General features: G+C 53.3%; 1 protein-coding gene across 1 annotated transcript; it reads right to left on the reverse strand.

Moving 5' to 3' along the window:
* Nucleotides 1-8,358: 8,358 nt before the first annotated feature.
* DMRTA2 (DMRT like family A2) lies at nt 8,359-11,726 on the reverse strand. The gene is made up of 2 exons (XM_060005005.1): nt 10,906-11,726; nt 8,359-9,410 (listed from the first exon to the last, which is right to left on the reverse strand). The coding sequence occupies exons 1-2, from the start codon at nt 11,519-11,521 to the stop codon at nt 8,359-8,361; spliced, it is 1,668 nt and encodes a 555-aa protein (XP_059860988.1). The 5' UTR covers nt 11,522-11,726.
* Between the last annotated feature and the right edge of the window lie 2,330 nt (nt 11,727-14,056).

Genomic DNA, 14,056 nt, shown 5'->3' on the forward strand with positions numbered 1-14,056 from the left:
CCATGCTACAATGGATGGACCTCAGAAGCATTATGCTAACTGAAAGAAGCCAGACACAAAAGACTACATGTTTTATGATTCCATTTATGTGAATTTTCCAGAACAGACAAATTGATAGACCGAAAGTAAATTAGTGGCTAGGTAGAGTTGGAGAGTCTGGGGCCAATGAGTAGTAACTGCTAATGGGCACAGAATTTCTTTTGGGGTGATGAAAATATTCTAAAATTGATTATGGTGATGGTTTCACAACTATGGGAATCTATTAGAAACCACTGAATTGTACACTTTAAAAAGTGAATTGTACGGTATATGTATAATTTCTCAAAAAAGCTGTTATTTAAAAATATTCAAGTGTAAGACAACAAACAATTTAACTTTTTTAAAATTGGGCAAAATAGTTGAACAGACAATTCAGCAAAGAAGATATATGATAAAAAATAAATACATGAAAAGGTGCTTAAGGTCACTAGTCATTAAGGAAATGCAAATCAAAACCACCATAAGATACCACTGCACTACGATCAGAATGGCTTTAAAAAAATGCGCCAGACAAACCAGGAGTGATGAGGCAGCAACTCTCATATGTTGCTGGTGGGAATGAAAAATGGTATAACCTCTCTGGAAATATAAAGTTAAACATACACTTAACCATATGAACTGGCAATCATACTCCCAAGTATTTACCCTGGAAAAATGAAAACTTGTGATCACACAAAAGCCTGTTCATGGTTTATAGCAGTTTCATTCATCTATTCACAATCACCCAAAATGAAAACAATCCAAATGTCTTTCAACAGTGAATGGATTAGCAAACTGTGGTATAGCCATACAATTGAATACTATGCAGCAATAAAGCGGAATGAACTATTGACACATGCAACAACTTGGTTGAATCTTAAAGGCGTTATTCTGAGTGAAAGAAACCAATCTCAAGAGGCCACATGCTATATGATTCTATCTATATAACATTCTGGAAAAGAAAGAACTGTAAAGACAGAGAACAGATCAGTGGTTGCCAAGGGTTAGAGGTTGGGGAGAAGGTTTGATTATAAAGGAGCAGCAGGGGGAAGTTTTCTGGGGTGATGGAGTTGCTCTGAATTCTGATTTTGATGGTGGTTACGCACATCTATTTGTGTGTTCCAACATTTAGAAATGTACTACGAAACAAATATTTAAAAAATAAATAAAATTTTTAAAATTATAAATCAAAATTTAAAATATATGAATATATTTTACATATGTGTGTATCTATCTGTATACACACACAGTCACTGCAGGGACTGTTTAGAACTTTGACCACCAACAATTTTTTGGAGGTGAGTAATATTTTCTTTCTGAAATTTTTCAGAATTGCTGGGCTATGGTGATAATTTAAAGAGCTGACCAACTTGTAGTCAGTTTTATTATTGTTTTAAATTCTCTACAAGGGACTTCCCTGGTGGCTCAGTGGATAAGACTCTGCGTTCCCAATGCAGGGGGCCTGGGTTCGAACCCTGGTCAGGCAACTAGATCCCACACGCATGCCGCAACTAAGAGTTCAGATGCCACAACTAGGGAGCCCACGTGCTGCAACTAAGGAGCCAGCAAGCCGCAATTAAGAAGCCCGCCTGCCACAATTAAGACCCGGTGGAACCAAATAAATAAATATTTAAAAAAAATTCTCTACAAACAATGCACCCTCTAATTGCCTACTCTGGGGAGATGGCTCCCACTACCCCAACTCTGGTGTGCCACCTGCTTCTGTGGTTCTGAACTAAAAGACCTTAGACATAGAGAAACTGATTCTGGAAGCTGGAAATCAGTGAACTAAAAGGTCCAAGGGTACGAGTGGGACTCTGACAGCATCTGCTATAGCTGACCAAATCCTGGTTCGAACAATAAATCGATAAGTTATATGTCATATGTATGTATGTATGTATAAACAAACAAACAAATAAGTCCATCCTCAGTGAGGGCAATTGGGTAAATCTTAATATGTATTGAGTATTAGATAATATAAAGGAATTATTTTTCCTATTTACAGTGTATTAACGATACTGTGGTTCTGTAAGAAAATGTCTCATGTTTTAGAAATGCATACTGAAGCATTTCACAGTGGAATTTCACAATGTTGATAATTTATTTTTAAATACTTCAAAGAAAAATTAGGCCAAACAAATATGGCAAATATTAGTAATTGTTAAGGTTATGTGATGAATATGTAAAGGTTTATCATACTCTTCTCTCCACTTTCTTATATGCTTGAAATCGTTCATAATAAAAGGTTTTCAAAATTTTAAAAATGCATTAGAAAATGCCAGAAATTTTGAGTCTCTTAGTGCCTGAGCCAATGAAACCTCATTCCAATAAGACCCCACAGTCCTATCATGATACATCCGAGATGAATTTGAATCAGAGAAAGTTTGGAGTATTTCACTGTCCCTTGAAAAAGAAAATGGAAAAGCATGTAGCATGTTTTATAAAGCTTCCACCCTAAAATGCTAAAACAAAGACTAGTAGGGCTAAAATGGGCAAACATTCAGCTGTCCTGAAAGCCTGGTTTTCCAGAGGCCCTATATGTTGCAGAAGCCTTGGTAACTGAGGACTAGCTTCTGGGAGGATATCAATTACCTCTTTTTAAGTCGGTGTGACTTGGGTGTCAGTCACTTGCAAATAGAAGAGTCTTGTTACATTCCTTGACCTATAAGGCTAGGTCATAAAGGGCCATGTAGCTTTCAGTTTGTTCACTGAATATCTGCCCCTGGAACCCTGACATGTAAGAGATCAGATACCCCGAGGCTACCATGATGAGGGGCTACATGTAGGTGCTCCAATCAATGGTCCAGCTGAGCCCAGCCTTCCCGCCATCTATGCAAATGCACCAGACATGTGACTGAAGCTGTTACCCTCCAGACTAACACATCCACCAGCTGAATACCACCCAGAGATCTCCATCAGCACTATATGGAGCAGAAGAATGATCCAGCCATGCCCTGTCCAAATTCCTGACCCATGAAATTATGAGATTAAAAAAATGGTTATTGTGTTAAGTCACTAAATTTGGGGCCATTTGCTATGCAGCAACAGTTAACAGAAACAGGAAGCCAGAAGGTGTGACCTATGCTGTGTAGTGGCAGATGCAGTTTTTAATGGAGCCTGAAACTTTTAAGAAAAAGAAGCCACTTGACCATGTGCACAAAATGAAAAGAACCTGTACAGGTGGGGAGTCCTGAAGTTTAAGTTTTAAGTTACATTGGTGTCACAATAGATACATGACTGATTGCCCAGTGTCCTGTCCCAGGACAATGACCTTTAAAGGGTGCAAAGTTTTAGGAGAATGATTTTAATAGGCATGAACAAAAATGATGAGAGGCAGAACTCCAATATCTGGGGTCTCAACACCCTTCCCTGGCCCATGGTCTCCACCAAGAGAGTCCTGTGTCCTATGGCGGGGGGAAGGGATGGGGCTGACCCATTTCATCCTCCCAAGGCCCTGCTGCCACCCACATGTTGACTCTTTCTACCATTTGGTGTCCATTCCTAGAGGCCCTATGAGCCCTTCAAAGTCTGTATTTTCTTTTCTTTTTAAAAATATTTATTTATTTATTTGCCTGCGCCAGGTCTTAGTTGTGGCATGCGGGATCTAGTTCCCAGACTAGGGATCAAATCCAGGCCCCCTGCACTGAGAGCGCAGAGTCTTAACCACTGGGCCATGAGGGAAGTCCCCAACGTCTGTATTTCGAATATTGAGAATTCTTTCCTCACCCTCCAATCTTGCCTCTGTTCCAGGAGCACACGACTCTGAGTGTCGCCCTCAATGAGACATCCAGCCCAGACACCTGAAAATCAGCCATGAGTCCTCCCCCCAGCTTACTCCCCATATTGGATCAACGGTGGAGAGTCTGGCTCCCAGCAGTTCTTGAAGTCAACCTCTTCTCTCCCTGTCCCTACGCCCACTGGTCATTTTTTTGGTGCTGCCATCTCTCACGGCTCCCCCTCGGAGGGGTTCGGCCTTCCTCCTAACAATCTATCCAATCCAAATGCAAATCTCACCAGGCACTGCTATCAATGGCTCCCAGTACCCACACTCTGAAAGCCTTATTCTGGAGTTCAACGATCTCCATGATCTGACCTCTAACCTCTAACATCACAGCCTGCCCCCACCTCCTCCGTCTCCACCTGCTCCTTTAGAGGGACCCCTCACTCCCTCACCCATTTCCTGCCATGAATTGCAATGCTGCCCCTCATCAAGCCCCTCGGAACCCAGCTGCAGCCTCACCCCTTCTCAGAAGCATCTCCAGAACCCACACTCTCCAATGTGATGACCTTTCTCTATGGCCCCTTGCTCTGGGCAGGATGCCTCCCATAACTTGTGACACTTCAGAGGATTTATAAGCTGAACTTGCTCCGAGCTGTTCACTCCTCTGTGAAATGGGACAATATCCACACCAAAGAATCTGAGAATTATAATAATGGAAGCCTAGTGAGTAGGCACTGAGCTAAGAGCTCTTTGCACAATACCTCATTTAATCCTCACGACACTCAAAGTGGCATACACTACTATTAGCCGTATTTAACTGAGAAGGGAACTAAGGTGAAGCACCTTGCCTAACTTGCCTTTCCCTGGCAGACCTCCCTGACCTCCCTGGCAGACCTCCTTGGCCCTGATCAGTGCATCCTCCTTGCCTGTTTAGTTGCCTCCCCCCTCAACTCCCAACACATAGTTTTAATTGGGCAGGGGTGGCACCTGTCTTGTACTGGGTCTGGCATTCAGTAAGTACTTAGCAAATATTTGCTGACTTGAGTAATCTGTGAATGAATAAACCTAGCCAGCGACAGAGCCTGGATCCCAGCTCTTGCCTCTTTCTCACCCACTGAGCAGGATCCTGTGCAGGGAATGTGCTTAGTACAGGACCTGGCACACAGTAGGCACACAGTGCTGCTGTTGGAGGAGGAGGAAGAGGAGAAGATAATTTTAAAAGGACTACTATCTCGATTGAGTGTGTCTCCCCCAAGGCACAGGACTGGGTTGGCTCCAGCCGGCTTAGGGAGAGTTTGGAAATAAACACAGACAGTAGAGATCAGGAAGGGAACTCCTGTCCCATCTTCCCCTCCCAGGAGAAAAGAGGTGATGCTCCACCTTTGTCCTTTCCATCAGGGGTGAGGGCAACGCCCCAAGCAAGAACCCCAAGCTCCTCCCCAATACGGATCCCAGGGGAGCTCAGGCCCCAGCCCCCTCCCGCCCACTACGGAAGCTCCCTGAACCAAAGGTGCCTACTCTTCCGCCCCTGCCACTCCCACCGCTGCAACCTAGCAACCCGGCTTGAGCGTCCTGGGCTCTGATTCTCGCTCCTCAGAGCCTGGATGTGCGACCCTGGGCCGGTCACTGTGAACCTCTGAGCCTTAGTCTTCCTGGCTGCTCCGTGGGCAACGGAGTCCGGGGCCCCGAGGGTGCAGGACTTTGCCAGGCGCCAAGGCTGTGGCTGACCATCCTGGGTTTCTATCGTCGGGCCAGGGAGGGGAGGAACCTTGGAACCCCACTACTCCACCCCGTCTAACTTCCACCGCTGGAGAACCATTCTGAGTTCTACGAAAGACGACGCTTGAAGCCCAAAGCTGAGGCCGCGGCCTCTCTGGGCGCTAGGAGCAAGCCGCCTCTCCTCTCTGGGCCGCACGTGTACACAGGAGGTGGGTTACGGCAGAGGCCCCGCCGTCGGCCAGCCGAGACCGCTTCACGAGAGGAGAGGGAGAAACAAGCCCACTGGGAGAATGGAAAGGAAGAGAGATTCAGGGTCCCCGGATGGTTGGACAAGTCCCTGAACCACTCTGGACCTCAGTTTCCTCCTCTGTAAAATGGAGACGATAATAAACAACTCACTGGATTTCCCCGGGTTTGCCGTGAGGATAAACTAAAATAATGACCTTGAAAGCTATTAAACTCCAGGTGTTCTGGAGAGTGGGTAACGCGGGCCCACAGGCCGCCTCTCTCCGTCTGGCTTGAGCACCAGCAGGAACCGAGAACTTCAGATGACCCAATATAGATCCCTCCTGAAACCAAGAGACCAAGACAGATCTTAAGCTCACCTAGAGCGGGGAAGAGGGCTGATCCCGAGGAGGGGGCAGCTGGAGCGCGGGTTGAGAGAGGATGCGAGGCCTCTGAAAACCTGGAGTGGGAGGAGGGAAAACCTGGAGTGGGAGGCTTGAGAGCGCGCAGCCTTGAAGCGCAAGAAAGTTCACACTTCTAGAAGCTCCCGCGCACTTTCTTCCGCCTTCCTCTCTACTTCCTAGGTAACTCTTCCCTCTTTTCTTTCTCGTCTCTCTCTTCGTTCCTCCCTATCTTCATTGCCTGTCTCGCCCCATCTCTCTGCTCTCGCCCCTTCTCCCCCCACTTCCAGCTCCTCATCACCCTCGCACTTTATAACCAAACAGCCAAACCCCTTTCCAATTAAAGTGGAATTAGGCAACTCAATCAAATTAGTTCCCTATTAAAGCCCTTCTTTATTAAACCGTTTTCTTGTCCCTGCTATTAAGTTTCACCGCCTGGCGGAACTCGAGCCGGCCCCAGAAGTTTACCTTGGGAAGTCGCCGGCCCAGCCTAGGGGAGGGGACACCCTGTTTCTCGGCGAGGGGGGAGTCACCCAGCCAGAAGCGGGAGGGACTTGGGAGGCCGGAGGCGGGTGTCGGCCCCGGAGCCGCCAATTTCTTCAGCTCCGCTTAAGGAGGGAAGGTCAAAAAGGGGCGCGGAGTGAGGTCGGGCTGGAAGGCGCGTCCTCACCGCCGCTCTCAGATTACACTGTCTAGGGCGAAGGCAGCGCCCCACCACCCCAAAAATAACTCCCAGGCCGCTGGCCTCTGTGAGAGAGCGGTCTTAGCCTTCCCTCCCCAGCCGCCGTCTCGGCTGCCGTTCCTTCCAAACCTGAAGACGGAGGCGCGCGGCGGGCGCCCAAATCTGCGCCCCGGGGAGAACGGGAACCCGGCCGGCGGCCTCGCAGGACTCCGGGAACCGAGAGCACTGGCAAGGCGACCCCTCCGCAACCCGCGCGCCCGAGCGGGGAGTGGGAGGGACACCAGGTTCCACAAGCACGGCGGACGCTGCTCCTCCCGGAGTGCTGAGCGCGCGCCTCTCCCAGGCGCTGCAGGAAGTTTCCTCGCCCCGCACCCCCGAGGGTCGTAAGCACCCTCCGGACCTCGGGCAAGCTTCTCCCTGATACCGCGGCTCCGGCGAGGAATTAAGATTATCAACCCGGCCGCCCGAGAAGCGGGACGGGATTCGTTGCTGTTTTCTTAGAAAATAACATTTATTTCTAGCTCATGTCTAGGCAAAGGAAAGCACAAAGTGAGCCATTCTCTGCAGCAGCGTTTCCCGCTGCCGGCCCTTCGGCCGAGGTGCCTGGCGAGTCCCGCGAGGCGGGGATGGGCCCTCCGGCGGGCGGTTCCGGCTCAGTCACGGGTCACTCTGTTCCTGCTTCAGTGCGCACCTAGACCGCTCCTTAGGGAGAGACAGGCCGCAGGCAAGAGGGGCGGGTGGGCAGGATTCATCTCGAGTTTACAATATATTTAATCTATAAACCTGATAAGTACAATGCACGCATGGTCTAATTTTTTTCCGTTTTGTCCTTTTTTTGCTTGTTTTTGAATATTTTTCACGTTAATACCGAGGTCACCTACAGATTAATAACTTAGAATTCCATTTTATAACATTATACACTGGCTTGTATATATATGTATAGTTTATATATAGATTTATACATATATAAAAACTCACACTGCACCAAGGAAACCCATGCTTATCGGCATAAGCAACAAAGAGAGCGACAAATACCGCAACGAGGAAAGTGCACCTTAGAACTTGTTTCCTTTTTTTCTTTTTTTACAATTTGATATCGATATATATGTGTGTCCCAAAGACTCGACTCAGTGCCAAGAGATTTATACATCCTAAATTTATATTTGTTAGAGCGAATATTAAAATTTTTTTAAGGGAGGGGGAGACACAGAAGACAGACTCTCGGACTATCCTGCCAACCATTTGGGAGCGCGGGCAGGTGTGACGAGCATAGCGACAGGAGAGGCAGGAGCTTGCGCAGCGGCTGCAGCCTCTGAATTCTCAAGAATTCCCGGCCTTCTGAAGGGATGGGGAGCCTTGATAGGGTAGCGGGACGAGGATGGGGGTCTCACATCCCCTCCGAGAACATCTGAAGCTGCTCCTCTTTGCTCAGCTCTCCCCACCCACCGTCCAAAACAAAACTGAAAACCACCTTGGAGCGAGAGGATCCCAGCCGGGGCGCAGAGAGCGCACCAGGCAAAGACGGGCCGGCAGCCCGCGGGGCAAGCCTGGGGTCCCTGTTTGGGGGCCGCCCGACTGCCGGGCCGCTCGCCCTACTGCTTCTCAGGGGCGCCATTGACCATGGGCCCGTACAGGCCGCCGCCGTAGGTCGGCTCCTTGTGCACAGCAGCGGCGGCGGCCGAGCGGTCGCGCATGAGATCACTGAAGGCGTAGTCCATGGGCGGGCGGAAGCCGAGTGTGGGCACCAGGCCGGCGGTGGAGTAGGGAGCCATGAAGGCCAGGCCGCGACTGTGCGCCGCCGCCGCCGAGTAGGCCAGGCGCAGGGGGCTGAGGCCGAGCGGCGCGCCCAGCGGGTAGGCGCCCGCGTCGGCGCCGAAGTGACTGGCGTTGGGCTGCAGTGGCGAGAAGGCCGAGCGGCTGCTCAGCGAGCCCAGCGCCCCGGGCGCCATGGCGCCGGCCAGCAAAGGTCTGTGGTGCGGAGGTGCGGCTGGGCCCGCCTGCAGCGGCGCGGGCAGCCCCGGCCCCCCAGCGGCCGCGGCGTCGACGCGGCCAGGCCACGCGTCATCCGCTGCTACTACTGCCCCCACCGCGGCCTTATCGGGGGGCACGGCGGGGCCGAGGCCGGCCGCCAGGCCCCCGCGGTGGTGGTTCAGCACCTGCTCGATAGCCTGAACCACGTCGCCGCCGCAGCCCTGCAACACTAGCTCCAGGACACCCCGCCGGTGGCCCGGGAAGACGCGCGTCAAGATGTCTAGCGGCGTCCGCTGTCGTGGACCCGGGCCCCCGCCCAGCCCGGGCGCGGGAGCGGCCTCTGCCTCTTCTTTGTCGACCTCGGAACCGGATTCTGAACCCAGAGGGCTGGTGGATCCCGGGCTGTCCTCCTCGCCGCCGCCTCCGGGGCCAGCGCTGCCTGGGCAGCTGCCACCTGCCTCTTTGGAGGCCCGGGCCAGGGGCGACCCAGAAAAGGACTCGCCGTCGCCGTTCTCCGAGCCCGAGCCTGCTCGCACCTCTGGGGACGATGTCCCGGGACCAGAGTCCGCGCCGTCGGGTGATAAGGGCTTTCCCGGCGGCGGCTGCGGGCTGCCTGCGCGGCCTGCCTGAAGCAGCGTCTTGGGGAATACGTCAAACTTCTGTAACTTGGCCTCTAGGAGGGGAGAAAGGGGTATGTAAAGGAGCGGTTAGCAGGGAAGTGACCGCACCCCACAGCACCAGAGCCCTTTGGAGTCCAGCTTCCTTTCCCTCTGAGCCTCACAACCCTCATTCACTGGCTCCAAAACCCTTCTTTCTTTTTCTTCCAGCATTCCTTCCCCTCTGAGCCCCTACAGCCTGGCTCTTTCTCGGCTCCCAGAGCGCATTCTCTTTCTGTACCCAGAACCCCAACCACCTGTGCCCTGTAAACTCAGTGTCCAGTGACCCTCTTCCTACATCTGTGCCCAGTACCTTCACCCTTCCTAGTCTTGGCCTGCTCTGGAGAAGTGGCCTGACCCAGAGGTCAAACAGGAGCCAACACAACTTGCACCTGCACCGCACACTGTATAGAAGACCTCACTCCACCTCTGTGATTCCAAGAGCCAACCCAGCCCTGGGTGCTCTGTGGCCCTGGGCAGCACAGCCTGGAGGGGAATGCACCTTGGGCATTTACAAGATCCCAAGCCTCTCTACAGGCAAAAGTAGAGCCTCTATTTCTAATCCATCCTTTCCAAAATTAAGACCTAAGTGGGACTTCCCTGGCGGTCCAGTGGTTAAGACTTGATCCCTGGTTGGGAGCTAAGATCCCACGTGCCTCCCGCCAAAAAACCAAAACATAAAACAGAAGCAATATTGTAACAAATTCAATAAAAAGACTTTAAAAGTGGTCCACATCAAAAAAAATCTTAAAAAATAATTAAGACCTAAAAAGTTCTTCCCTCCCAAGCTGGAAGCTGAGTGAGCCCTGGCCTAATTCCGCACCCCCTCCCCCAAAAGCCTAGGGAGTCTCGAAGAAGAGGGTGCGGCCAGAGCAGGACAGGGAGTGCACTGGGAAGAGGAAAGGGGATTGAGAGAAGGGAGAGAGTGCGTACTCTGAGAAAAGGGAGACGAGCAGGGAAGGAAGCTAGAAAGAAGGAGCAGGGCGGTTGACCAGGGAACATTAGGAACAGGAGAAAAGGAATCCTGCGGGGGAGGGGGGGAGTGGGGTTGGGAAGGAATTCGGCGTCCTCAGTACCTAGAGAAAGCGAAGCGGGGCGGGGGAGGGGACTTGGAGAGGGTCGGATTGCTGAAGAGAGTTGGGAAGGAGCGGAGGGATCTGCGGCGTGTGGAGAAGCGCAGAACGAAAGAAAAGATAAGACGCGTGGGTTCTCGCGCTGGGGAGAAGACCCAGAGAAGTGAGCAAGAAAGCTGAGACATGGCTGCCTTTGGGTAGAGGCAATAAGATTAAAGCGTTTACATTTGGGCCTGCGGTGAGAGAAAGGAATAAAGTGCAAATGCTTGAGAAAGGGGAGAAAGGAAAGTTTGTGTGTTTATGCCTCAAATCAGGGGCTTGGTGCGCGGGCAGCTCCACCAGGTGGGGCGTTTGGAGAACGGGATTCTACTCTTTCAGTACCGAGACAAGTCCCTGGGCTGCGCGCCCCTGAACCCCGTCCCTGCTCCCCTCTCCTCACCTGAGCTCCCCGCGCCCGCGGCGCCGCCTCCGGTGCCCGCGGGCGCTCCCGCTCCCGGCCCCCCGCCGTCGGCGGCGCACACAGAGCCGAAGACCTCGTAGGCGGGTCGCGGCGGGATGATGCCGTTGGCGGCGGCCAGCGCCAGGCCCTCGGCAGTGCCGTAGAGGAGCTGTAACTCGCGCGCCTCGTTCTCTTCCTGCGCCTGTTGCCTGCGCAGCGCCACCTGCGCCGCCATGACGCGCTGGCGCTCGGCGATGAGCGTGCACTTGGCGCACAGGCAGTCCTTCCAGCGGCAGTAGCGCTTGTGGCCCTTGAGCGCAGACACCACGCCGTGGTTGCGGCAGCGCGCGCACTTGGGGGTCCGCGGGTACTTCTCCGCAGCCCGCAACAACAGCGGCGGCGCTCGTAGCAAGCCGCCCGCCACGCTCACAGGTAGCGAAGCGGCCGCTGCCGCCGCCGCTGCCACCGACGCCACCGAAGCCACGGGCGGGCCCGTCGCTGTCGCAGCCGCCGTCGCCGCGCCGGGTACGCTGGGCAACTCGGAGCGCAACTCCATGGCAGGACCTGGCGTGGAACACCGTGGGAAGAGGGGAGAAACTTGCGGTGAGGAGCGCATGGTGCGCTAAGCTAAAGCGCACCCTGGAGGAATCCAGGTTTAGAGAGGGGCATTTCGGCAGCGGGAGGTTTAGCTAGCAGTTACCGAATCGCTGGGAGGAGGTACCTTTGGAGTCCGCTTGTAAATGCCCAACTCCCCGACCCCACTCCCACCAGAGTTCTTATAACTGATTTATGCACTGGGTGTAAGATTTCATCTGAATCAGTGGTTCCACTGGAAAAAATTAAAAGACATATAAAGTTTGAAAGTCATTGGTTCAGATGAATGTAACAAGGGTTTGAAAAAAAAAAAAGATCCCCCAAAGTTTAGCAGAACTGAGGTTAGACAGGCAGAGAGAAATGTTTGTTTGGTGGGACTCGAATTAGAAAATTTTGACCCAACAGTTAGACTGATGCCAAGAGCAAAGCAGGAAAACCTGAGGCGAAACGTTCAGTTTTATAGAAGGGTGAAGAGGAGGGTAATATCAAGGCATAGAGTTCAGCTGGTTGGGCTGGAAGATTTTTTTCTGGTGGGAGCAGGAGAGTTGGAGAGAAAACTCAGGGACGAAAAAAAAAAAAAAGCTCTAGGAAGTGGAGTGAAGGCTAGGAAACAACTCAGGGGCAAAGTTAGGCCCAGGGGCCCAGGGACCCGTGGAAATGTGGGGGTCCAAGTTCCAAGGGGCGGGCCTCCAGGGGGGAAGAGAAAATGGTGTGGAGCTGAGTTCAGGAGGCCTGGGGAGGTGGATTACAGAGGAAATGCAGTGGAAGGATCTTTCTTTCGATAGGCAAACCCAGCCCGAGGATTAGCTTGAGGGGCGAGGAAAACAGCGAGAAACAGGTAATATGGGGGTCTGGGACCCAGGGTCCACGCGGGAGAGAGGGGTGTGCGTGAAAAAAAACCCTCAGGCATAGGCTGGGCTTGGAGATGGAGTAAACCTGTGGCACAGTTTTTAGCCTTGTAGTCTGGAGTAGTCGGGGAGGAAAAAGTATCTTGCAAAAGTTAAGCATTGCAGGAGGGAGAGCCTTTTAGCTGACCAACTCACCCGGCCTTCCCCTCCCCTCCCGGTTTAGGGATCCAGTCGTCAGACACGCCCTCTCCATTCTGGGGCACCGCGGGACCCCGCTCGGGAGCAGATTCCCAAATTCTGGTCTCGGAGTTGGGTTCCTGGGATTTGAATGGCCCAGCAGGCACCACCGAGGCGTGGGAGTCGCCTCTGGAACTGGGTCTGAGAGAACGCAGGAGTCCCCCCTGTGCCGTGGCCTCAGGAGGCCCAAGCGGGCCCAACTCTAAGCTTCCGCGCGGCCTCCTCTGGGTCCCCGGTTCCCCTCCTGAGCCCGAATCCTGGTGTCTCCGCCCAAGAATTCTGGACCCCGTCCCTTTGCGCACTGCCTTCTTCCCTCAGGCCCCTGGAGCCGCGCAGTCCCTGAGGCCAGAGTGGCCCGGGCTTCATCAACAGGGGCGGAAGGCCGGGACGCCTCCCCTGCCCTCCCTGCGGCCCTCAACTACCTGCCTTAGGCTCGGGGATCCTCCTCCGCGGGCGCTGCACGCGCCTCCCAGCTCCGCTCGCGACGCTGGCGCTCTCAGCCTCTTCCCCTTGCCCCTGGCCCCTTAACTGACCACGTCACCCTCCTTCAGTCACCATGTCCGAACTTCCGGACCCCCTCAGAACGCTGCGCAGTCCAACCCTTCCGTCGGAAATCGGAGCCGGGCAACCGTTTAGGGATCGACTGGCTGGAACCCACGACCCGGCCCTTTCCGCGCCGCGTCCCCTCGCGGAGCGCGCCGGACGCTGCACACAGTCTGGCCCCAGCTGCCCGGCGCTGCCAGACTCTCAATGAGCAGCTTCCCCGCTCTATTGTTGCTCCTTAGGGCTCCATTAGACAGAATTGGCCAACAATGTGGCGCCTGCCATTGGCCAGGGGAGGCAGACGGCGCTCTGATTGGCCGGGCCTGCGCCCGGGGAGCCCCGCACTCTACAGTGTCCGAAAGATTCGAAACTGCAAAAGCTTCTCTGAGGGCCTCGGGGAGGGGAGGGGGCGCTCCAGGGAAGGAGTGGAAAAAAAAGTGGGCAAGGAGGAGCGTTGAAAATACCGTGACAAGTAGTTTCCGTGTGCCCGAGAGCGTGTGAATTGCGCCTAATTACCGTGTCGGGTGCGCCTCTACGTAGACGTGTGTAACCCCTCGGTTTCTGGGGCGCGGGCTCCGCTGCGCCGCTCTCACTGGCCGGGGGCGCTTGGCAAGGCCGACCTCCCCAAGTAGCCCTGGCGGCCCAGGGCGGGATGGGGGCAGGTGACAATTCAATTACCGCGGTCGGGGTGGGGGTGGAATGGGAGCGCGGGGGTGGAGAAGGGAGGGTGTTCATGGCATAAATGCCAGGAAGAGTTTTCCTCCCTCCATCCGGCTCTGTTTCGGCATGCTCCCAAGTCCAACGCGTTTGGGGTAGTGGAGGCTTTTTTTTTTTTCCGCCCCTGCCGCCTTTAAAAGGCAGATCCTTTATTTTAAAAGTCCTGGTACGATAGGCATCACGGAGGGTAAGTGTGGCTTGAGGATTTTCGT

Source organism: Delphinus delphis, chromosome 1 (assembly GCF_949987515.2).
Source record: "Delphinus delphis chromosome 1, mDelDel1.2, whole genome shotgun sequence".
Classification (NCBI taxonomy): domain Eukaryota; kingdom Metazoa; phylum Chordata; class Mammalia; order Artiodactyla; family Delphinidae; genus Delphinus; species Delphinus delphis.